The sequence below is a fragment of the Schistocerca americana genome, chromosome X (genome assembly GCF_021461395.2).
Source record: "Schistocerca americana isolate TAMUIC-IGC-003095 chromosome X, iqSchAmer2.1, whole genome shotgun sequence".
NCBI classification, from domain to species: Eukaryota; Metazoa; Arthropoda; class Insecta; order Orthoptera; family Acrididae; genus Schistocerca; species Schistocerca americana.
This window is the reverse complement of record NC_060130.1, coordinates 290,719,104-290,745,911: the sequence shown is the minus strand read 5'-3', so window position 1 is coordinate 290,745,911 and position 26,808 is coordinate 290,719,104. Positions and strand designations below refer to the sequence as shown.

At 38.4% G+C, this 26,808-nt stretch overlaps 1 protein-coding gene across 2 annotated transcripts in view; it reads left to right on the top strand.

The window, feature by feature from the left end:
- The window catches only part of LOC124555053 (forkhead box protein P2), a 76,065-nt gene that overhangs the window by 34,457 nt on the left and 14,800 nt on the right, over nucleotides 1-26,808 (top strand). For both annotated transcript variants that reach the window (XM_047128827.1, XM_047128826.1), the window contains one exon: nucleotides 18,896-19,113. In XM_047128827.1, the coding sequence (XP_046984783.1) occupies nucleotides 18,896-19,113 (218 nt within the window). The remainder of the gene's footprint in view (nucleotides 1-18,895; nucleotides 19,114-26,808) is intronic.

Sequence of the window (26,808 nt, the reverse complement as noted above, 5' to 3'; positions counted from 1 at the left end):
AGTGCTTCATTTGAATGTGTGTGAATCCAAAGAAACCTGCAGAGCTCATCATTCATATTTTTCAGCATGTTGCATGATAAAAATTAGACAGTCTGAAGGCTCAGGTATGTCCATTATTTAGTATTTACATGTAAATAATAAAGCAAATGTAATGGAATTGTTACAGTTATTGAATTATTGCAACTTTGTCAGGGATGTGTTGTAATTCACAATAGTACACTGCTAAAATTCTCCCGATTTTTCACATTTGAAAGTTGGCATGTCTGCCTGAAGATTAGACATTTATCTCATTATTAAAAATTTTACTGCCATATTTGTGTGATATATCTTAAAGTGTAACACGCGCAAAAAAGATCAACCGTATATACGAAAGCTTACCTTCTCTTGCAGCTTGAGAACAATATTATATGTGAAAGCTTTGCTTTTCTTGTAGCAACACTATGTATATTAATTTAAACTATTAACTTTCCCTGTTTGTGTGTTCATGCTACTGAACAGTGATGTTGCTGCTGACTGTCGTATGTTCTGAATATCTGCTGTCACCGGCTGGTGAGATCACGTGACACGAGCTACGAACGGCTTACAAAAGCGCATCGAAGTTTCGTTTTCTAAAGTACCGGGAAATTGTACGCCCGTGTATAAAACCATAACCATTTAAAGGATTGATAAGGGAAAATATACTGTCACCCTGGAGAAAGTGTATTTTTAACCGGGAAATCCAGAATTTTTTTTCCTTGTCCACGTATACACCCTGTCAGCTCATGCTGTAGATACTCAAACAACAAAGCTTAACGTATTCTGGTCATCTGAGGTATGGTGATTTTGCTAAGGAAATTGTGGTCATCACTTAACCAGTTGAAAATACTAATTATCTTTCAGGGAACTCTCTCTGACCTCAGTATATTGTTTTGATTGCCTTTTGTTTCAAATCGTGGGTGCAGAATTCATCCAATTACAGATCTGTGCAGAAAGCCCTGCAGATTGTGATTAAACATTGCAGAAATTGCTTTGTGACAATTGCACACAACCTTTCTATTTCTAATTATATCTAAAGGAAGGTGAAGCACCTGCAGTCTTGAGTATTTCGTATACCGTATTTACCTGAATGTAAGACGATTTCCATTTTCTTAAGAGGCTCCTTGAGGAAATTTTAATTTGTACATATTTTGACTAATCAAAATTGCAAAAACTGTTTTATTGACAGAAAGTAAGTAAATGTGCATGCTAAACTTACGCTATTTATTGTTTGTCTACATTTTGATGATGATGATGATGATCATCATCATCATCATCTATCCATCCATCCATCCATCCATCCATCATTATCACTGCTATCACTATCTGGGACAGTAGTTTCAACTAATGAGAGGCAAGAAAGAAGGCAATGTATTTCTACATACGAGGAACAGTGAAATTTATAATCTTTGGTGTCACAAATATTTGGCTCTTTCTTCCAAATATGTTGCAATATCTGAGGTTGTGGTTATTTTGGGACCTTAGAACACAACTGTTTTGTCCATATACATAACTGATTTTGCATTTATATTGATGTGAGAATGTGATAGTATCTCTTTGTCTCTTGCTTACAAGCATATCATCTGCCTGCTCCTCTTTAATTGGCTGCATGGAACCAATAGCTGACACACCTGCTTTTGTTTCCTTCATACCTCATGACAAACATTGACAACTTTGGTACATGAAACACACAAGAATGCAACTGGCCCCTGTCTAGACTTTTACCATCTCCTGCAGAAATGTATACTATTGCTGAGTATTTGGGCAATTTTAAAGTCAGTTCAAATCTGAGTACAAGTGGATTCAGGAAAACTGCAGTTTAAACATGGTAGATTTTCATAAGAGAGTCTAGGTGCATGGTATACATTTCCATGGTTGGGAGCATGACAAAATTGCTGCCCACTCACCACTTCCATCCCCACATTTGTCCTAATTCTCAGCCAAGCTGGTGTCGTCGTTTCCCCTCCAGCCTTCCCAGATTCTTCAAAATAAATCTGCACGTGACCTTAGTTGCCAAACTTAACCTGTAATTATAAGATGACTTGTATATTAATCTTTAACACAAAGTAAAAACATTGACCTGAGTAGCAACAGCTTAAGCTGTGAATGTAAGACAGTTGGTAAATATGGTATTTTCACTTGGTAGGCTTGCATTATGTAAATTTCTCCCGTTATCTTTCTTGTGGTGATCAACTGAGCAATCAGATCAATTTTAATCAGCATTGGTTCTTCAATCATCATTTTTCAGTAGCCCAAAACTAAATGTTCTTCAGTGCTGGTACAGATTCCCCATGAAATTGTTCCACCTCAGTTTTTCTACCTCTCCAGAATTGTACCCGCTTTGGTGAAAATGTTCAACGACATGAAATTTGTTTTCTCGTGCTAATGGCCTTGCCGTGGTGATAACACTGGTTCCTGTCAGATTACCGAAGTTAAATGCTGTCAGGCTTGGCCTACACTTATTGGGTCACCGTCTGGGTCTGCCAAGTACTGTTGGCAAGCAGGGTGCACTAAGCCCTTGTGAGGCCAGTTGAGGAGCTATTTCATTGAGAAGTAACAATACCTGTCACAGAAACTGACAATGGCTGGCAGAACACTTTGCTGACCACATACCCACTGTCTGTATCTGTATCTGGTGACACCTAAGGGCTGAGGGTGAAACAGCAGCCAGTCAGTTCTGTTGGGCTTTCAAGGCCTGTTTGGACAGTGTTTGTTTTGATATTCTGCAGCAGCTGCTACATAGTCTCTGTTAGGGTCTTCCACAATTTTAACAGGCTGATGCATCTGATACACACGCTATTAATTTAACAGTGTGCGCATGTTATGTATTAAAAACACAAGGCCGTGATAAAAGCCATTTAGAATTAATGATTAGTCTCGCAAACAATAAGCCACATCTTCTCCATTTGAAAGTTATAAGGTAATTTCAGAGCACTAAAAGTGAGACGCTTTCCATTTTTCTAGACTTTATTGCCTTCCTCCTTTCCCTCCTCTACACCCCCCCCCCCCCCCTCCCCCTCCATCCAGAAAAACTAATTGAGTTTCAAGGCCATCAATGAGGTGTGACATTCACAAGAAGAGAGTTTGCCAGAGAGTCATCTTGCTGTGGGTAAAATATGAAGTTCCTTTGTGTGCAATACCAACTTTTAAAATATTGTATTTTCTTGATTATAAGACGAAGTTTTTTCCTAAATTTGTAATTCAAGAAATATAAGGCCATCTTACATTTGCACTTATGTCTATGTGGTGAACATTTTATGTTGTATATTAGATGAAATGTGTGTTTAGGTGTCTGTGTGTGTACTGTTGCTGGAAAAAATGCTAATCCTCAAAAGCTAGTGTGACTGCTGTTTACTGTTGGGTGTTACTGTGCTCCGTGCATCGATTCACTGTACGTGAGTCGTTGACTACTTCTGGGTCATTCCATATCAAATCACCCAATAAGCAATAAATTTTACACCCACCTCCTTAGATTTTCATGAAATTTGGCTCAAATGGTTCTAATACCATCCTGACAACACCTGCAATTTTTTTTTGCTGTATCTCTTATAGTTTTTTTTATAAATTTTTACGGTTTTTATGTTTCGCGTTTTCTGAACCTTCAGAAATGGTAAATTTAATTTGTATTCAAAACTTTAAAATTGCTTATCTTAAAAACTCTTTTAGATAACATCATGAATTTTTGCAGCAAGTTTATTTATTATACATATCTGAAGATAAAAATGATACTATTAAAATATATTAATATTTTCTATGAATATATATATACAAAGATGATGTGACTTACCAAATGAAAGTGCTGGCAGGTCGACAGACACACAAACAAACGCAAACATACACACAAAATTCAAGCTTTCGCAACAAACTGTTGCCTCATCAGGAAAGAGGGAAGGAGAGGGAAAGACGAAAGGATATGGGTTTTAAGGGAGAGGGTAAGGAGTCATTCCAATCCCGGGAGCGGAAAGACTTACCTTAGGGGGAAAAAAAGGACGGGTATACACTCGCCCACACACATATATCCATCCACACATATACAGACACAAGCAGACATATTTAAAGACCCAAATATGTCTGCTTGCGTCTGTATATGTGTGGATGGATATATGTGTGTGGGCGAGTGTATACCCGTCCTTTTTTTCCCCCTAAGGTAAGTCTTTCCGCTCCCGGGATTGGAATGACTCCTTACCCTCTCCCTTAAAACCCACATCCTTTCGTCTTTCCCTCTCCTTCCCTCTTTCCTGATGAGGCAACAGTTTGTTGCGAAAGCTTGAATTTTGTGTGTATGTTTGTGTTTGTTTGTGTGTCTGTCGACCTGCCAGCACTTTCATTTGCTAAGTCACATCATCTTTGTTTTTAGATATATTTTTCCTACGTGGAATGTTTCCCTCTATATGGATATTTTGTTTTATAAGAATTGCAATATCTAGTCTCAAACCTGATAGAATGCTCAAATTTGTTTTAATTTGCTCTTAAACATATAGGCTACTTGATAAAACAAAAATAATGATGGCTTTTTAACATGTTTATTAATTATAGTAGATTACATTAGAATTATGTACAAAGATAGTGTACTTACGAGACTTATGTATAACCCAACTGATTGCTTGAAACATTGAATTTTTTGAGTAATTTTGTGTTTTTAATAAACATTAATGCTGATTCAAACTGTTTTTCCACTTCATCCAAGAGCTTTCAGTTCTTTTGATACAGTCTTTTTTGAAGTAATACATTCTTCCAGTGCCGCTTGATTGAGGTGCGTCTACTACACAGACTGTGCTCCAAAGGCACTATGCAAGAATCTTCTCTTTCAGGCCAATAAAATGATGCAGCTGGTACTGAAGGATGTAGAAATAGAATTTCTGCATCTTCTTCATCATTGAATATTGTGTTTACCAGTCCAAAGTACCAATTACCATCATAATTTGCAGCCACATAGCTATTTATGGATGGTTCAACACGAACGCAATCAGAAGAAGAATGGAAAGAAAAGACTAAGGAGGGTTTTACACTATCTGTAATCCTTCTAATTTAAAGGTTGTTTGTTGGAAATGGTTTGAAGTTATGAAAACTTCTTGTTCCATGAATGGTTTGGGTTGCTGAAAAACGTTTTTCTAGTTTTAACCGTAGCAAATCACCTTCTTTTTTGTCAATAAAGTGAAAATGAATGTTTTCAATATTTTTTTCACAAAACTTGTACACATCGATTGCTGTCATTATTTGTTCTTTCTCTGAAAGCTGTAGACTGGCTTTCCTTAAAATTCTTTTAATAGTTCCTCCTAGGCCATCACAAATTGACTTCCCATGACTTGTTGCAAAAAAAAAAAAAAAAAGAGTGTTGGGCCTTCAAATTAAAGTCTCTCAAGTGTTCAGTCAAATTTTTAAAACTGTTTCTATTTTTGTACTGCCCAGCACAATCATCTGTAAAGTAGTGAACTGAGTCAATGTCAGTATGATGTAATGACAGCCACTTTGTAATTTCTTTTTGTACAAAGTTAACAAAACCAGTGTCATGTTCTTGGTCATGACTAATAAAACAGTGGTTGGAAACAAAAACATTCTTTTCCTCATTTCTTAGAAGAACTCCAACTGGGTGTAGAGTACAACCACCTCTATTCCAGTGGTAACTTTGGATCTCATTTTGTATAACAAAGGAATAATTTTCACTGAAATCCATCACAGTAATTGCTGTTTTGGGTGGTGGGTCTTCTTTCAATCTTTTAAAGGCTGCTGATTGGGATTTTGCTATAAACGAGTGCGGGGTGAGCTTTTCCAATGACCTAACCAATAAAGAAATGTAGTCTTCAACACTGATAGACTGTTTGATCATTTGTGCCCTGTCTGTGTTAACCCACTGACTGATTACAATTTCTTCTTCTAAATCATAATCTTCACTTAGTTTTTCAGTTGAGTACTCAGTTAGTGCAGTATTTGCAGGACAGCTGTCGCAATGATGTAGCATGCAGTTTTGGTTTTCCGTGTTGCACACAAGCATCTTAATTAAGTCTTTATAAGATTCTTCAATTTTCACAGCATCCAGTAATAGTTTAACATTCTGGTGGATACGGCATACACGTACAGTGTGTGTGCCTGCAGCACCAGCAAGGATACACCATTTAGGTCTCAAGAAACAAAATTTTGAAAATCCTACTTCTACCTCGGGATTCTCCCATTTGAAAGAATAATAGAGTTCTCTCAAGTTTTTACCTTTTTTTGGACCAGGAGTTTCCAAAATACCCTTTTCAGATTTTAGCTTTCTAGCTTGTCGCACCATGTACTCACTTACATTAAATTCTTTCATCACTTTATTTCGACTCCAAGAATCTGGAGCCAAGGTCAGAATCTGGATTTTTCTAGACCTCCCAACAGATGAAATCGTCTCTTTCATAAGAGAAATCATTACATCAAAATCCTTTGCTCTCTCAACCACACTTGTATCTTCTTCATCATCATCAGAACTTGGTGCATCATATTTTAATGCTTTTGAAACCGCCTTTTTTGCAGTCTTTTCAATACTGCTAACCTTCCTTTTAAAATAAGACCGTTTACTTTGTTCTTACAAGCCATGAAGCTTTATCGGTGTTAAACCTAAATTATCAAGAGCAATGTTTGTTTGAACGAGGGATTCATTTCTGGATTCCAATGATTCTAATTCAACCATGACTTCATCATCTGTTTCACTTTCATTGACTTCAACTCTTAATTTTTCCTCACAAAAGTTACGGCATTTTGAGCAAAGTTTTTGTCCAGGTTTTATGCAAATATTTTTTGTCAGTAATTGTTTAGAAAGATCCAAGCCTACACTTCTCAACGATTTTTTGATGGGCTTTTTGTGTTTTTTTTAGTGGGTCTACACATGTTGTTTGATACTTTTCAAAAACATTTAAACAGTAGTAGCTGTGGTGTGAACATATATTCTTAAATTCACACAGATTAATTCCAGATCGTAAGTGGATCAAATCTTTTTCTTCCTCACTCAATTCAGATACCGGTTGTAACTTTTTTGAAGGTGTGTAGGTTGTTTGGAAACAGTCAGATTTTTTAAATAACCCTACGCTACAGGTTTGAATATCTGACATACTGATTTCACTTTTGGCCTGATTACTATTCTGGTTACTTTTATAGGATATTGGAAAAGAATCTCTGTAAACTAAGTAACAGTACTAACTGAAAGTTCAAATAAACTTAATAAAATACTATCCAAGCACTATTTAACACTGTAATAATTTTTTACTTCAAAACACAGGAGTAACAAAACAAAATCCAAGCGTACATTGTTACTCCAAGAAGACAAAAACTTATTTTCAGTCTCTAAGTCACTTAGTACTTTTTATTTTTAAAATATAACTAATATTATTTTAAAAATTAGATAACTATTAAACAGGTTAAAAAGCCAACATAATTTTTTTTAATCTAAAGCCTATACAATCAAGGGTATTTTAAAACAAATTTGAGCTTTCTATCAGGTCTGAGACTCTAGATATTGCAGTTTTTGTAAAACTAAACATCCGTTAGCTTTTTTTTTTTTTTTTTTAAGTAAATTTTTTCATTTGGAAGATTTTAATATATCTTTATGGTAATATTTTTAACATTTAGATATAATACACAAAGTTATTCCAAAATTTCATACTGACATCTTGAGTATTCTTTAATATACAAATTTTTTTACTTGTGAGGACACGTTTAAGTTAAGATTTCCGACTGCTGAAACAAGGCCAAATCTAAAAACTTTAAAAATTAAAAAAAAAACTATAAGAGATAGAGCAAAAAAATTTTACAAGTGCTTTCAGGATGATAAAAGAAGTAATTGTACCAAGTTTCATCAAAATCTGACATGGTTGGTGTCAAGGCCTGGGTGACTTGACATGGAATGACCCTCCTTGTTTTACAGATCAATATATATGGATCATCTATATTTACAGATGAAGCTTTGTTAGTTTGAGATCACATTCAGATTTAGTTAGAAGAATTTGGAAGAGTTGGACGGGGAACAATGACACCAGTTAGGCTGAGAACTGGGACCAATGTGGGAGGGGAATGGTGAGCAGTAAATTTCATTGTGCTGCCAATCATCTGAATGTATGCCACATACCTTGGTTTTTTATGAACATATACTACATTTAAACTGTGGTTTGAATGCATTTGTAGCCTGATTTGAATTCACTTTAAAATTGGACAGATACTCAATAATAGTACACATATCTTCAGAAGATGGTAAAAGTCTAGATATAGGCCAGTGGCATACTTCCACATTTCATGCAGTAGTGTTGTCAACACTGTCTGTGAGGTATGATGGGAAAATGAAAGGGGTGGGGGAGTCAGCTGCTGGTTCTATACAGCCATTGAGAGAGCAGTGGGCAGACAACATGTTTGGAAGTAAGAGACAGAGGGATTCTGTCACAGTATGACGTCAATATAGATGCAAAATCCACTATGTCTTCAGAAGAAAACAGCTGTGTTCTCGGGTTGCAGTGCAACCACAACTTGGGAAATTTCAACATGTTCAGCAGAAACAGCCAAATGTGTGTTTCACTTACAGCAATATAAGCTATGCTATTGGATCCCAATGTAACCGCAACCTCATAACACATTACATATTCAGAAAAAAAATCTAATTTCTGTGACAACAGCAAAGAAGAGAATGTTTTGACATTCACCACTAGGAATTCATTGCTTCTTTCCTTGCCTCATATTGTTTATGCCCACTGGGCATGTGAAATAGATGCCTTGTCAACATACCTATGAGAAGAGAAACACCACCATTACTGGTGCTGGCCCAGATCTAGACTTTAACCTGATACCACAGATGACAGGCTTACACTGTAAGCATTGAAGGAAATGAAGATAAAAATTAATGTAAACCATTTATTTTTGTTTATTTCTCCTTGTATCGCCAAAACTTCAGACTATCAATAAGTGGCATAAATTTAGAATAGGCACAATAATAATCTTTTTAGGCAAGTGCTTTACATCAGGAAAACAGTTCGTAACTATGATTATTTGAACTATATTAAAAACAAAATTTTCTCAATGGCCTGCTTAAATAAATAAATCATTTTGCAACCTGAGTTGTCTTATGCTCTGGTAAATATGGTATTTTTATAACCATGTGTGAGTAAAATATATTTGTTTATTTAATATACACTGTTTTCTCTTAATCCATTTTGATGGATTCTCTCTCTCTCTCTCTCTCTCTCTCTCTCTCTCTCTCTGTGTGCTTCTCAGCCATGTTGGCAGCTCATTGTTGACAGACTTATTCTCTAAACTCCTCTCTCTTGATTTGCTTGGCTGAGATGTCAGTACTGTTCAACAATTTACTGACTTACATCTTCAATAAACAGAACACAATACCCATACTATAACGATTAGAAAACTTTTGTTGATAGCTCGCACATGCAGTCATATTACAAAGCAGAATTGGCCAGTTTTGTCAGTTACCTAGCAACAACTTTTAATTATACACAAATGTATCGATATAAATACTAAGTGAATAGCTTTACTAATAAGTAGCTAGATGTTTCCAGTGGTTTGTATCCTCTTGTCAACATCAGTATTGGGATCTGCAACTACATACGAGTCGTCACCAAAAGACCTTCTCCACTCAGTAATGGCTGTCATATAAAAGATGGAACTTGGAGATTTTCTTCTCGACCAGGTCTCTCTGGATTCTCCTCAATGCTGTTAGCCTTTTTTCCCCCAGGTCAGTAGTATAGGAAGGGCGTAATCTCAAATTACAGAATATACTCTACCCAATTAGATTGTTTCGTGTGGCACAGAATTCTCATCTTACCTACTTCTCTGGATGGTCTCTTGATTAGATTAGTCATATGATAGTAGCTCATTCTGTGTATTGTCACTCCACACTGTTGCGTCTCAGTGATTGAGGCATGAGAAGTGAAGTGTTGGCTGCTGTCTGACAAGACACCCTGTGGATTGCCGAATGTTTCTGCATAACGACACAAGCACCTCACATTGGGTTGTTTTTCTTTTAGGCTAAGCTAGGTGGTAGTTTGAGGTATTCTGATGAACACTCGCCACTGCATACGCAGATAGGGACATCAGACCATGTTCAAAGTAAAGACACTGTCTGTCAAATTTTAATTAGTAAATCGCTGAAGTATTTGTAACAAAGTTACTGAGTTTACTGGCCTCCAGGGAATTTCTAACCTCTCAAATTTTTTTGAGGCTGAGGACTGGCTAAAACCAAAAGAAGAAAGCTCTGAGATATTTAGCGAGTCTTGAAACATATATCAGAACGACAGATTGGACTCCATAGGAGGGGGTGTGTTCACTCCAGTTGACAAAAATATTTTCTCCATTGAGGTTTAAATTGAGAGTGACAGTGAATTTATCTAGTTGTGTATAGCATGTGTAGGTGAAACCAGATTAATTGTTGGATGTTTTTACCAGATAACCGATTCCACTATAACAGTTTTAGAGTCATTCAAAGAAAGCCTATGGTCAGTATTACGTACACACCCAAATCATGCAATACTAGTTGGAGGACTTCAGCCTATCGAGTATGGACTGGGATGTCTAGTGATTCATTGCAGAGGGTGCAGACAGATAGTCTTGCAAAGTATTTTTGAGCACAGTTTTCCGAAAACTGTCTGGGGCAGCTAGTTCGGCAGCCCACACACTATGGAAATATCTTAGACCTTGTAGCTACAAACAGGTCAGAGCTCATTCATGGCATCAATATAGAGACGGGGATTAGTGTTAATTATTTCATCATAGTGACTGTGGTTACATAAGTTAATAAATCAGTCAAGAAGACTAGGAGAGTGCTTCTGCTAGAAAGAGCAGATAAGCAGTTATTAGCATCTCACTTAGACAATAAATTGCAATTATTTGCTTCCTGTATGTTGGACATAGAGGAATTATGGACTAAATTTAAACAGATTGTAAATTGTGTTCTGGACAAGTATGTGGATTAAGAACAGAGAAGACCCATTGTGGGTCAGCAACGAAATTTGAAAACTGCAGAGGGAGCAGAGGGTGTGTTCCACTCAATTCAAAGGAGCAAGCACAAATGATAATGGGCGAAAATTAGTAGAGATTCATGCATCTGCGAAAAGATCTATGTGCAAAGCATACAACTACTACCATCGTCATACCTTAGCAAATGATCTGGCTGAGGACCCAAGAAAATTCTGGTTCTATGTAAAATCAATAGTGGGTCTAAGGCTTCCATTCAGTCACTCAACCAGTTTAGTGTGACAGTTGAAGATAGCAAAATTGAAAAAGAAGTTTTAAATTCCTCATTTAAAAAGGCATTAAGGCAGGAGAATCATACTAATATGTCGTCATGTGACCATCGCACAGAGTCCCGTATGGACGACACAGTAATAAGCATTCCTGCCGTAGAGAAACAACTGAAAGAGTTAGGAACAGATCTCTAGATCCAGATGGAATCCCACTTTGGTTGGACAAATCGTACTCTATGACATCAGCCCCTTACTTAGCTTGCATTTATCATGAATCTCTCATCCAATTCAAAGTTCCAAGCCACTTAAAAAAAAAGGTGAACATGATCCTATATATAAGAAGAGTAAAAGAATGAACCTTAAAATCAGTGCGGTGCAGAATTCTAGAACATATTTCAAGTTCGAATATAATAAATTTCCTAGAGACAGAAAAGCTTATGTCCACAAATCAGCATGGTTTTAGGTAGCATCACTCATGTGAAAGTCGGCTTGTCCTTTTTTCACATGATACACTATGAACTGAAGGTGAAGGGCAACAAGCAGATTCTATATTTCTAGATTTCTGAAAAGCATTTGCCATGGTACACACAGCAGACTGTTAGCAAGGTATGAGCATACAGGATAGGTTCCCAGGTATGCGAGTGGCTTGACGACTTCTTAAGTAATAGAACCGAGTATGCAGTCCTTGGTGATGAGTGTTCATCAGAGACAAGGAAATAATCAGGAGTGCCTCACGGAAGTGTGATAGGATCGCTAATATTTTCTATGTTCATGAATGATCTGGCAAGTAGGATGGGCAGCAATCTGTCGTTTGCTAGTGATGTTGTGGTGTACGGGAAGGTATTGAAGATAAGTGGCTGTGGGATGGTACAAGATATAAAATTTCTAGCTGGTGTGGTGAATAGCTGCTGGCTCCAAATGTGGGAAAATGTAAGTTAATGCAGATGAGTAAGAAAATCAAACCCATAATGTTCAGATACAGCATTAGTAGTGTCTTGCTTGAAACAGTCATGGTGTTTACATATGTGGGCATAACATTGCAAAGTGGTTTGAAATGAAATCAGCATGTGAGGACTGTGGTAGTGAAGGTGAATGAGCTACTTTGGTTTATTGGGAGAATTTTAGGAAAGTGTGGTTTATCTGTGCTCAAATGTTAGGGATCTGCACCAGGTTGGATTAAGGGAAGACATCGAAAGGAGGAGGCTGCCAGATTTGTTAATGTTAGGTTCAGCCAACATGGAAGAGTTATAGAGATGCTTCAGGAACTCTAATGGGAATCCCTTGAGGAGGAAAGATTATGTCCTTTTTGACGAGGAAATTTAAAGAACCTGCGTTTGAAGCTGGCTGCAGAACAATCCTACTACTGCTACTGTATATTTTGTGTAAGGACCACGAAGATGACAAGATACGAGAAATTAGGGCTCATACAGAGGCATGTAGTGAGCCGTTTTACCCTCTCACTATCTGCAAGTGGGACAGGAAACGAAATGACTAGTAGTTGTACAGGGTACCTTCCACCACACGCTATATAGTGGCTTGCGCAGTATGTATGTAGATGTAGAAGTATTACTGAAATGGTTCTTGTAGATTAAAATTGTATATATTTTGTGAATACATCAAGAATTGCAAATAAAGAATAGGCTCCTCTGCTGCCTACTTCGAGTCTTCCCGGGATGTACATGGAGATAAGTTCTGATGGAGCTGATGCAGTGACGCCTTACATCAGTCCTGGAAGTCTTTTTGATGCATATCGTGTCTTTCTGATGCATATCGTGTCTTTTGGTAGACAGCACACTTCACTAGCTGTTTGTATTCTTTAACCCTATGCTCTGTATGTGTTCACACACGCCATTGCTACTGTTCCAGGGTGCTCTGGTCTTTTGTCTGCTAAAAAGCACCAAGATCCTTACCAAAGGAAGGTAGCAATGCGCTTTATGCATAGCCTCCATTTCCAAGAAATCACGCACGTGCATCTGTAGTTCTGCTGTTGGAAATTTATGTGCATGCACAAAGTTGAACACAAAAAAGGCATAGTGTGGATGCACCTTGCAAACTGTGGAGGGGAGTATTTCGAAGGAGACCACGCACAATAAGTAAAAGATAAAATTTTGTGGACAAAGTTCCAGAATCTTTTGAACAGACCTCGTATGTGATTCACAGAAGTTGGTATTGTTGGGAAAGATCCACAGGTTGTGAAGCTGCCATTAAAATTGAGCGTGTTGTGCTAAGCAAGTCTGCTTTTGGTCACATTTTGGTGGTGGCCATTCATTCCAGTGGACAACTGGTTGTTGGTCTTGTGCACACAAAACACTGTTCAGAAATCATTGCAGAGCTGGTGTGTGGCAGGACTGCTTCTATATGTAGCCCTGTGTCTGTTAGGATAAGCCTATAACAGGATTGGAGTAGGATGTGTGCGAGTGTATCAGACAGGTCTTCCATGTGGGTATGACCCATTAAGCAAGAGATTGGAAGCAGGTTGGTGTAAGGATGGAATAGGATATTGCATAGGTTGAGTGAATGGAAGAATACAACAGTGGGAAGGATTGTGGGTAGGATTTTCCTTAGTTCTGGACAAAATGATAAGTAGTCAAAGCCCTGGGGAAGGATATGGCCCAGTTGTTTCTGTCTGCGATGGGTGATAGGGTTGTGTGGATATGACATGGGACATCGGCCTGTGGACTATATTTGTTACGTCTGTCTGTGAGGGCCTTAGTAAAATCTTCCACATATTGATCAAGATATTGCTTGTCACTGCAGATGTGACATTTCACAGATTCCTGGGCTATATGGGAGTGACTATTTAGTTTGGAAACTCGGGCAGTTATCAAAATGCAGGTACTGTTGATGGTTAATGGGTTTGATATGAATAAGTTTCGGATGGAGCTGTTAGAGATGGAGGCCAATGTACAGGAAGGTGGCATGATGGACTGTGGAGGTCCAGGTGAATCAAATGAGAGAGAAGGTGCTCAGGCTGTGGAGGAATTTGAATAATGCATCTTGACCCTGGGTCCAAATCGTGAAGGTATGATCAGTGAACTTAAACCAGATAAGGAATTTTGGATTCTGGGTGCCTAGGAAGGTTTCTTCTATATGGGCCATAAATAGATTTGTTATGCCATGGATTTGTTTGTATATCTTTCCCTGAGAGGAGTAGAATTTTTGTGTTGGGATTTAATTAGTTATGTGTGAAAAGAATTAAGTCTGAAGGACGATGGGGGATAGTGTGTTAGATAGTGACAAGGTGATGGGTATGGGGAATGTTGTTTAGTTAGGTGGGGTGGGAATGTCTGATAGTCAGTTAAGGAAGTAGTTTCTCTCTTTGACGTGGGAAGCTAGGCTGTGGGCAGCTGGTTTTTTCAGTGAGAGCACATTAACCAGCTGCAATGAAAATAGTTTCATGCAAACAATAGGCAACCAATTTTGCAAAGTTCAGTTGACAGTAAAAAAAAATATGCCCTACTGTATTTACCCAAGTGCAGGACGATTCTGAATGTAAGACAACCCCCTTTTTCTTTTTAAGGGGCTCCTTGATAAAAAATTATTTTTTAACATATTCTATCAAACTTCCAAACTTCTATTGATGCAAGCGATCTGTCTAAGAAGTATACGTTTCACCTATTCTAAATTTATGCTGTTTATTGATTGTTGTTTACCTTAATTTTTATCTTCACTGCCTGTTGTTTGTATTATTGTCAGTCACCATTACAATGTCTCTTGCTTCCAAACATATCATCTGCCCCTCTCTGTCTTACTGGCTGCATCGAACAAGCAGTTGATACGCCCCTCCACTTGTTTCCATCATACCTCATGGGAAGAGTCTACAACATTGGTGCATGGAACACACAAGTACACCACTGGTCCCCACCTAGACCTTTAGCATCTCTTTCAGAAATGTGTGCTGTTGTTGAGAATTTGTCCAGTTTTAAGTCGGTTTGATTCAGAGTGCAAATGGATTCAGCAAACTACAGTTTAAACGTGGTAGATGTTCATAAAAAGTCAAAGAATGCAGTACACATTCCCACAGTTGGCTGCACGATGAAATTTCTTCCTACTCAGCACTCCCCACCTTGCCCTCACCATAATTCTAAGCCAAGCTGGGTCACTGTTTCCCCTCCATCTTTTCGTGGTGCTGTTCTAGAGCAGCAGTGAAACATGGATGGCAGTATCATCTAGGGTGCAGGTCATATGTAACAACAGCAATTTGTGACACCATTTGTTCCAGCTTCAGCCTTCCCCATCTCCTTTCCTTCCCTTTTAGCTCCAGAAGCATTCATAACAGTGCTGAATGTGCTCTGCTTACAATCCTATACACTACCTGTTGGACATCTATGGCCAGATACCACTAAAAATTTCCTCTTGATTCAGTCTCAGTGCTTCTAGTATGTGTTTCCTACCACTCTTTTTTATACTTTACTGAAGACAGTGGCAAGTACCTACTGCTACAGTTACAAATTTGTAATAACAGTGGGAGCCCGAAATAACACAGTAGTTGGAGGCATGCTTTAGTACTGCGCTATAGCGTACCTGCGGTATAATGAGAGTGAGCCCTGTAATGACAAACTTTGTGTAGAAAGTTAGGAAGAAAACGTAAGGCAATATTATACATACTGCACTACACTATATTTAAATTTAAAGAATATTAGAAGTAAACAATTTATGAAGCTTACCAAATAGGGTACAGAAATTAGACAAACATCACACAAAGGTTGACCAAATGACAACGTGAGTTTCAATGCGTTATATTAAGTGCACTATCGAATATAGTATCATGATTTACAACACTACCTGCAAACTGCAGTACATCATTATTCTGCTGCTTTAAAGCTTGATGCAGTTTCTTTAGTGCGTATTATTTTATGGTTGTCAGGTGCAACAACTCAATTTAGTTTGATTCAGTTTGTCACTATATCCAGGTAATTACTTTACTTATATTATCCAATATTCCACTTGTTCTGGGAACATCATCTGTACTTTCTTCTTCAGCTTCATCATCATCCTCATCCTTGACTACTTCACTACTGTCATTTCGAACAGCATCAATAATCAGCATAGGAATCACACAGCCAACCAGTTGCAAATAACTGCTTGGTAAATTGACCTAGGTTTCAATACTCCTAAGGATCTCTTCATCAGAATGAAATTTTAATATACCATAAAGGTACAGTGCGATAAAGCAGTGGTCAAAGGTTCGAGAAGACATTCTGAAGTCAAAACTTGAAGCATGTTCAAACCTTTGACATATTTGCCTTGCTAGGAACTACATCAGACTCTGATACCAAAGGCTTGAACATGTTTAATTTTAATTTTTGACTTGAGCATATCTGCTCAAAACTGTGACCATTGCTTTCTTACAAAGTAATGTTACAGTTTCTTAAAATTTCGTTCTGATGAAAACATCCTTAGAGGTGTCAAAACCTAGGTCGGTGTACCAAACAGTTATTTGCAACCAGTTTGCTGTGTGATTCCTATGCTGAAAATTATATACGAATGCTGAGAGACAGCCATGTTTAAAACTGTAAGCATCAATAAGGTACATGTCATCTATGATCTCCAAAATTGGTTATTCATTTTCAACAACCACGCAACGATTGAAGTTTTCAAGATCAATATTGCTCTGTAGAACATCAAATGCAGACTGGATGTCACTGCTGTTGAAATCTATGTCACTACAGTGTTCATCTGTTGCATTTTCTTCAGTGGAACACTTGTTCCAGCAATTCCTAATAGAGGTCAAACCAGTGCTTCGCTGCCCCAGGCCTACTGAATAATCTTAAGATATGCAGATTTCAAGAACATTTCTATTGCCTCATGTGAATTTACTGTTCAGGTGAGCAGTTCACAGCAATAATGAGCCTTAAATGCTCATATGATGCCCTGATCAAGTGACTGAATTAATGGTCTCTTCTTTCTTTCTTTCTTTCTTTCTTTTTTTTTTTTTTTTTTGGCAAAAATAAAGTTCTGGTTTTTCGACCTTCTGATTGCAGGTGGATGAGCTTGGACAGTGAGGAAGGATTAGTAGAGTGTCTGCTAGCTTAAATGACTGTAGGTACTTTCTCACTGACTGAACAAACTCTTCTTGAAACCTGATGGTGAAAATGTTGCATCAGCCAAGCATTCTTTGAACACCTGTAAGTGAATTATAATGAAGAGGTGTTTACATGTGTGAAATATCTTGAGCTTTTACTTTTACCTAAACAAAGAGGGTTCAGTTTATGGCTGCCCGATTTATTCGTGGCAAAGAGGAGGGTTCTTCGGGCCTCTGGAAGCGATTGATAATAAAATGCCTTTTCTTCACAGTTATACACTTGATGATCATTTAAATTTTCATCCACCATTATTTTTTTGTAAAATTTCAAGAAACTGTAAAGCAGACTGACTGTCACAACAGCTTGCTTCTTTCAGTGGTTGTTTGACAAATTCCATGGCAACATTTCCATCTTGAAAACCATCCCTGAAAGCTAAAAAAACTTTCGTGTCATGTACATCAAAGTGAAAATTTTTGGAGTGAGCATTAATAAAGTGGCACACCTTCACTTCTTTTTATTAAAAACCACCTGTAAAGACATTCATCTGGTTCACTGTCTTTTCATAGTTTAGTCCTTTCTCTGTCCATTCCCACATCACTCTCAACTGTGCTTACAAAACTTCTAAATTTATTCTCGTTTTTCAGCCATCCGCTGATTGTTCCTTCAGGTACACCACACTCATGTGATAAACTTCCTTTAGTTTCATTGTCCTCCATATGATAACTAATTTTTAGTTTATCACTCATAGAATATGCTTTCTGTTTCTGTGATGTCATAGCAAGCCCCCAGAAATCTAGACAATAAGTGAATAATCTATGATCAACATGATGGTTGTGCTCATTTTGACTATTGCCAAACTCTGTGGCATAGTCACTTCGTTGACTATGTCACAATGTTAACCATGAGATGTGTATTCAGAGCTTCTGTCCAGCAACAATTGTGATAGGTTGATAAGACAAACCAAAGGTTGAGTTTAGTTATGTGTATCTATTTTGATTATTGCTTAGAGAGCTTGGAGGTTGCAGCAGTAAGTTATATTGCAGAAAGGCTACATGCAGACTGTAATAAGATCTTTTCTCCGTGTTGATATTTTATTTTGGGGGACATACTTATATTGTGTTACATCTGAATCCCCAGTGTATCAGATGGCAACATATCTGGCTTCTGCTGTATTATATAGACTAACATGTAGTTATATTTTAAGTATATTAATTTTTTCAGCAATAAGCATTTCATTAGTTATAAAAAAGTGTTTGCAATTAGTTTAAATAAGATCTGTATATGTGCTAAATAATCACTAGTAGGAATTTGGAGCTTGCCACTGTATCCATAAAGTTTTATTTGAATTTTTCAATTCATAGGTAAAACTTGTAAACCCTAGGTGACATGCTTGTTGTTTTAAAATATTGTGTCTCATAAAAACGTTATTTTTTATGCAGCTTATTAAGAATGTAAATAACATGGGAATAGTAATTTTGAATCGCACGTTAATAAAATTGTGTTAGCAGGAAAATAAAGCGTTAACTTTGTGCCAAGGTGAAAGTGAATCTTGTGCTGGGTGTGAGCCAAACTTAAATAAAAAGGTTATACAATTTGTTTTACATGTCTGTTTTCTCTTGTAATTTTTAAATTTCTTTGATCGTTCGACAGAAAACCTTGAACTTCTTGAGAGAGGCGAAATGAAGCAAGAATTCACCAATTTTTCAACTACTGGCATGTTGGGTGGTAGCGAAGAAAGTGATGATGAAGTTGAAAGTAATGGGCCTAACACTCCGGTGTCACCCAGTGTGTTACCAGAGCTCGATATTAACAGTATGGTTGTGCCTGGTGATTCATTCGATGAATCAAGTCTAGACTTTGATATCGAGGTGGGTAGTTTATTTATTCAGTTTTAAGTCCTTAGTTGCCTCTTTATTCATTATTATGTTTATTTCATGTACACTGCTGGCTATTAAAATTGCAACACCAGGAAAGGTAGCAAATAAGGAAATTTTACCTATTGTGCCTATAGGGTATATTACGAGGAATATACGGTTAAATTTGTTGGTGATTTGGGGGTATACAGGGAGCGAAATTTAGTACACATAGTTGCCACCTCATGCAGAAAAACAGCTCCAATCCCAATGGGCACTGAGTCGAACTGAGATTGGATGACAGATACGGGTACACCATTCTGTGGTGTTTCACCTCTGTACCAGAGTTCATTAGTCGTAGTGGCTGGCAAGTGATGGTGTCTCAGTAATGGCAACACATGACCGGATGTTTTCAGTGGGTGGGATATCTGGAGAACATGCTGGCTGAGACAGCAGTTGAACATCATCTTTTCAGATCAGGATAGCACAGGTAATATGTGGTCTCGCATTATCTTTTCAAAATGAAATGTCAGAAGACATGGTGTGACCACCGTCCTTAAAATGCCAGAAATGTAATGGCTGCTGTGTGGATTACGAGCTATGTGAACTGGAGGCAAATGTGTTGTTTACCCAATGGCACCTCTCGTTGATACGCCAGGTGTGAGGCCCGTATGGTGGTGAAAAAAGTAATCTGTCAACATTCGTTCTCCTCACAGTTGCCACACATCAGTAGAGTCACCATAGTGTCCAGTGTTGTCATCAGGTGCGCCATTGACAGTGTACCTTTCACTACCACTGCATTAAAGGGAGCTGTAGCAACGGTTTGTGCCAACAGCTCGTGCTGCTCCAGATTTGTTGCTTCTTCCCAGTGTGTGCCTGCTTTGCTGCAGACGAACACATTTCCTGATTGAGGTACATGACGTGCCTGTTTGATCTTGCGTGGCCCGACAGACAGTAAATCTTCCCTCTCAGATGCTAACCAGGTGGTACGGCTGAGATCCTGTGTGGCTCGAGTATGGCTCTCCTGAACCCACCGATTCTGTATTTGTGTGACGGTTGGAGGATCCCACCAACACGAGTAGCGATATTGCGAAACAATAATATTTATAGGCCGCGTCCCTGCTGCTGTTGAATTCACACACATTCTGGTAGACATTTCTGCATCTTACATAAGATGTAACATGATCTTCTCACACACAGTCGCCATTTAAATTCGATATCTGAATGAAGAACCTGCTGTACTCCTACCTACTTTGTGTGGTTGTGGTGAAATGCTAATTAATCATTTGCACATCCAAAAGTGTAGTAAATTTCATACCGATTTTAGGTTTGCTGTTGTGCGCGATTTTAATGCCTGAAAGTGTAATTTTATTATTTGTTTATGACAGCATAGATTTACACACAATTTTTTCTGTGATTATAGTTCTTTGGCATCACTACCAAATCTTTCTTGCAAAATCTTCTGATTTAATTTTTTGGCCTTTTCTGTGGAACTGGTTGCATGCTGTCTAATCAAAAATTCTTCAAGAATGATTTGGTACAACAACAATGAACGTGTGTTGTTGGGGGGGAGGGGGGGCCTTGGGGCTTTCATAGTTGGAAAGTTCCTGTTGATTTTATTTTCTCAGTAAGATAGTGGCACCTGTTGTTGGCAAGTGGCGCAAGATTCTGCTCACTTGACTTCATTTGTTCCTTTACATGTGTGCAACATAGGTGGCAGTTGAGTCAAAAAGGGATCACTTTTATGTGTTTTTTAAGATTTTGTGGTAGGACTGAATGCAAATAATTGTATTTGCAATGTGTTTTTGGCAAGTTACACCTTTCAAAGCAACAGTTGACCTTTGGTTTAATAAATTCAGATGTTTTTGAAATGCACTTGAAGGAACTTTTTAGTTGGGACAAATGGCCACAGCATACTGGTTTACAAGTGTAGCCAATGATCAAAAAGGATTTCCACCAGTGCACTCTTGGCACCAGATTGGTGATGATTTATAACATTCTGTATTTTAATCGTTGGTGAAAATATGTAATGTTATTGAATACCAAACACATTTGTTAGCGTCTGCATACAAAATTGTAAAGCATAAATGTACCAGAGGACTATGGATTTTGGAATACTGTATAATGGTTCAAATCCAGTTGGATTGTAAGGAATGATGACAGCTGAGATAATCACTTATTATTTGCAATTAGATTAATATTTACAAGTCAACCTACACATATTTGCCGTTTCACGTGGCGCACGTCCATGATCTAAGGACAGCAGACCAATCAAGAATCCATTCACCCACTGTCCTCACCGTCGCTGCAGTGAGTGTACCATTCTGTTTCCTATTGACCATTGTCCATCAGGTGAAATATCTCCAGAGAGTGCAGCATTATCTCTGGTGGCTCAGTCGAATGTAGCAACCAAATATAACAGCCGCCAAAGAAATATTAATTTCTTCTCAACATAATACAAGTAACCTAAGTCCTTGTAAATCATGGGAAAGAACACAAGAAATACACAATCATTACTTTTTCAACCAGGTATTCTGTCCATAGGGTGTATGACTGGTGCGTGGCAATCACCATCACATAAAGAAAACATACATTGAAACATAAAAAAATGATGAAATTCATTGAGACTGCTACAAGGTACACACAGAACAAATAAAAGAAAATGTACAGGATAAAAAAACACGAATGCACTGTTCACTTTTGTATCACCTCACTCAGTAAAGGGCATAGCTTGCAGATTGGTCTCTCGAAAAGCCCTTGTGGTGTCGAATAGTAGCCACTTGCAATATTCCATTGTGCCCAGGGTGCACTCTTATGATGGCCAGCTTCCAGCATAATGAGGCAGCTTATCTACCCATAATACAACCCATGCGCCGGGTTGCACTTTCTGACTGTGGACTGTCCACTTGGTCCACTGCTGCAGGTGATGTATGTAGTCAGATGACCAGTGCCACCAAAAGATGTGGATCCCTTGCTGCAGAAGTTCCCACCTTGTGAGCAAGCTCAGGTTGGCTGTACCTAGATCTGGCTTAAGGGGTGCTTTGATTGTGGCTCTAATCAGGAAGTGACATGGGGTTAGAACTTAGGGATCAGTAGGATAGCAAGGTAGTGGCATTAGAGGACGAGAGTTCAAGCAAACCCAATTTGGCAAGCCATCATTGTCAACTTCAAATGTTTGGGCAACCCATCATTGTCAACTCCTCGAATGTTGAGTATATAATTCTCATTGTTCACAGCGTGTGGTTCTTGAAGGACTTTACTCCTGCTTCCCATATTCTGCCAGTGTGGTGTTGTAGGAAGAATGAAGCACCAGTTGATGCCTTCTTTGTGCATAAAATTTTTCACCTGTGTGTGTGCTGATAATGACTGCTCACAGCAGCTTGTAACTGGTGGAATCTCCAACTAGCCCCAACAAAGTTTGACTCATTGTCACTGTACGATTTTTGGCACCTACCTTGTCGTGATACAAATCTTCTAATGGCTGACAGGAATGTTCCAGTAGTCATGTTGCTAACTGGCTCCAAATGCTCTGCTCGTTTTGCCAGGTGCACAAATAGAGCAACATAGCAATTTTCCTTTAATTTAAATCGCCATGGGCCAGTTTTCACATGATCTGTCCTGTGTATTCACTGCCACAATTGAAGGAAGGCCTCACAGTTTCTATATTTTTAAAGGCTGACAAGTCAAGCACTGTTGCAGAACATGCCGGATTGCTTTTGATCTGTTAGGTACCCAGTATAGCTTCCTGAGAGATGTAAGCAACAGGTGACACCCAGCTTGAGAAGTATGATGATGATCACCTTCCACTATTAGTCTTGTGAAATGATGGTGAAGAGGCAGTATATCTCATGTCATTGAGGATAAGATGCAGTGATTTGAGCTTACTGTTATTATCTACCATATTATTGGTCTCCAACTGGTGGATTTCCGTTGCATATGTGGCTTCTTGTGGTATTCTGATACAGTGTAACAAAGTGTCCTGCAATTCATTGCAAGACAATTCAGCTGTTACTGTTTTGTCCTTTGCAGCTATTGTTATCTGCTGCAATCATGACAACTTCGAGAATCGAGATGATACCGTCTGGGATTGCTCTGCTGTTGTGACAGAGGACTGTAGCTCCTTCTGGCATCTACTGAAATGTATAAAGGTTAGAGGTGTCTATTACAGATCATTCTTTAAGACAACCAGGTCCATCCCACTACAGGCTGTTTTTTTGCATGTTTGCAGGAGATACTCTTCCGTGACACTGGATGAGCTGGGTTCTGCATTGTAGATATTTGGTTCCACACTGTGGCTGTTTTGATTTCCTCTCTACCTGACACACAGTATCCCATAATGTTTTCATATTGCCTCATAAACTTAGTGTAGCTTCCCTTACTCTTCATTTCTCCCACTTGTCTCTGCGTAACCTGAGAGAAGTGTTCGCTGCAATGTGGAAAGAACTGCCTGATTGACTTCGCTGTCCATGGACAATGAATCTCCCTGTGGAATTTTTCTTTGTGTCTTGCACAAAGTGTGTCTCATACCATTCCTTCTCTTTCATCGTTATACCTTGATGTAATTCTTCTATCTCCCAGAACAGAACTTGTTTGAACATCAGTGTCTTTTTTTTTACAAAGCACAATACAACTGGCCACCATGAAAAACTGGTAAACTCTGCCTTTTGATACTGGCCTGAAATGACCCAACCTAGTTCTGTTTCTTGAAGCACGGGATGATCAATTCCTGTGGAGATAGTCCTTGCCTTCCTAATGTATGGAGAAAATTCTGCTCATAGCAAAATATCGATCTTGCCAGGTGACCAAAACTCTCTATCAGCAAGTTGAACATATGACAAGTTCCATGTACGTGGTTTAATTAGTTGTTCCAGCAGGGTGTCATTTACCTTTGGCAAAACTGGACAGTCGACAGACAACACAAAGTTACTTACGCAAAAGCCCACCAGTGCCAAGACATGGTGTTTTGTTTCTCAGCAGGTTGCACCTATTTCCTGAGTTGGTACTCTGCTGTGCCACCTGTGAAGTCTGAGGCATTTCACGTGTTTTTGACATGAAGCATGATTGTGACCCAGAATCTAATACAGCACAAGTCTGCCATTTTCCATTGTCAGCTTGCAACTGTAGTCTTGCTGTCACAATAATTCGATGTACTTGACTGACATTTGCCATTGTGTTCATGTTGCATATCACTTGGACAATCCTTCCTTGTCCTTTCTTGTGTGCATTGGGATTATGCATGTAGCAATGTGTGATATCATTTCCCACCAGTATGGCAGGTAACTGATCTGCAGTTAGAAGCCCTCTGATTGCTGAAGACAGCTGTAGCACAAGTTGTTGTGCATCCCAGCAGCTTTTTATTTGCTACATGTGGCTTGTTTGAATTCGTAGCAGATGTGCAATGTGTGAGCATGGCGTATACAACCTGGGAGATCCGGAAAAAATCCGGGAATTTTTTCGTGCAGGAGAAAACCAGGAAAAACCCGGGAAGTTTTTAGAATTCTGGGAATTTTTCATTGTATTTGTTTTCAGTTAAATTTTTGTAATTTTGACTGGTAAGAACTGATACTCTAACAAAGGATATTACTGTATCCCGCTACTGCAGAATAGTATTGCTGCAATAAAACATCAACGAGAGAAAAAACAAAACTTAAATTGCGAAGAAAATGCGCCATATACAACAATGACACACAGTGTTCACAGTGTTCATACAAGCATCTGCCAACAGCAAAATGTGTCAAGGCTCTAGGAAGACTATGCAATGCTTCATAACAACAAATTGCCTCTGATGAGCATGACGTCACAACTGTATACATTAGATTCGTTTCAACAGTTATGAGCAGGATCATACGCATGCACAGTTGACTAGTATCTCCTCCTGCTTCTGGTTACAGAAATGTGGATGTTGGCTGTGTAAGCAGTCGCAGCAAGCAGGTAGATGCTACTGGGAAAAATTTAACCGCCGCGCCCAAGCTGTCAGATTCATGCATGTGCAGCAGGCCTGGATCTGGGAGGGGAAAGACTTTGTTTCGCAAAGTGCCTATCATCCACCACACATTGGTCTATAGGTTATTCATATGACTTTGAAGCACATCCCTCTCGATTTTTGAACAAGTTGATTTCTGAATGAATCATAAGTTGCTTTATGAATGTGTGCATAGTGTACGTGATGTCTCTGTCAGGGAAATCCTCATCGCATCTAGAAACAAACTATCCTGCAGACAAGAGGGGCTATACGAGCTGAGCGGAGTAAAGCCGAACTGATGAATGCCAAGCTCTGTCTCATTATGTGGTTGATATGTTTTGCGAATGAGCGTTATTTTAATTACTAGCGAAATCCATAGATTCAGACTACCAGAGTGGAAATAAACGACTAACAGGAATAACAGGTAAGAAAGATTACATATTATCTTCGTGACGTATCCAAGAAAATGAAATTTTGACAGAAAATTTTTGGCCAGATCTCTGACTAGTAAAGGCCAATTGTACAGTCCCCGGCTAGCAGCCGCTTTAAGTTCTATTCTGAAGTAGCGTGGAAAACTCGTTGAATGAACATGTAACCATGCCTAACCGGAGATTAATTGCACGGAAAACGCGTTGAAGAACATGTAATAACACCTAACTGGAGAACAATCGTGTGATAACTAAACCAATGATTCTGGCAGAGTTAGTGAAGTTAATCAGTGAATAAGCATTGGCAGGAATAGTTACAGAACTAGTGATGACAAGACTGTTTGTTAGAATGAGGAAGGAGAAGAAACGGGAACATCACACAAATTATGGAAGAATATGATAATTCCAAATTTGTATAAAAATTTCGTACTACTACTTTTCGATCTCGTGCTTGAGAAACTGGAGCATATGAATGAAGTGAAATGTGAAACTATTTCCTAACATCAAGCATTTTGCTTGTAGTAGGTCTAATAGGCATTTGGTATTGGTACTTTGTGAATTATATTCTGTCATGTTATAAAAATGACCATTTGTGCCAAAACAGTCTCGTTTATTTGGTGTTTGTTAGTATTAGAAAAGCCTATTTTGTTTTATCTAGCAGACAGTGACAAAAAGAGATGTAATCAGATCGAGAAACCACACCAATCTTGGGTCCTATTTGTATTAACAGGTTTTCAGTATTAGATTCAGTATTCAATTTTTCATATAGCAAAACGTTTAACGAACTTTGATGAAGTAATAGATTCTTTCGCAGAAGGGAAAGCACGCTATGTAAAGCTGTAGCAAGATTAGAGAAAAAAAATCTAGGAGCTGAGGATTGAAGAAATGTGTGCTGTCTTGCTTGTCTTAACTGGTTTTGTGTATCCTATATTTAATTTTATGTCACATAAAGCAGCAAGTTGTTACCTAATACGGAATAAAAAATGCAAATTTTCTGAAGAAAAGGAGGGCAGGATGTCAAACCGGCTGACTGGAAGCAGGTGAGGCACCACAGGACATTTTAATGTCCACTGTCCTGAATATAGTTCGACGGCATCCATTACAAAATATACACACTTCAATTCCACAGAGCGAAATACAGTTACGTGCGATAGAACAATGCTGTGTGAAGAGGTGTGGCACTGCACTTTGGCACACTGAAGACCAAATAACATCTCTTACACTTCCTCGAATACATATGTTTTATGCATCAGACTTTTCAGAAAGATGTGGCGCCACTATCTAGTATTGCCCCGGTTTGGAAATATCGTAGATCCGGGG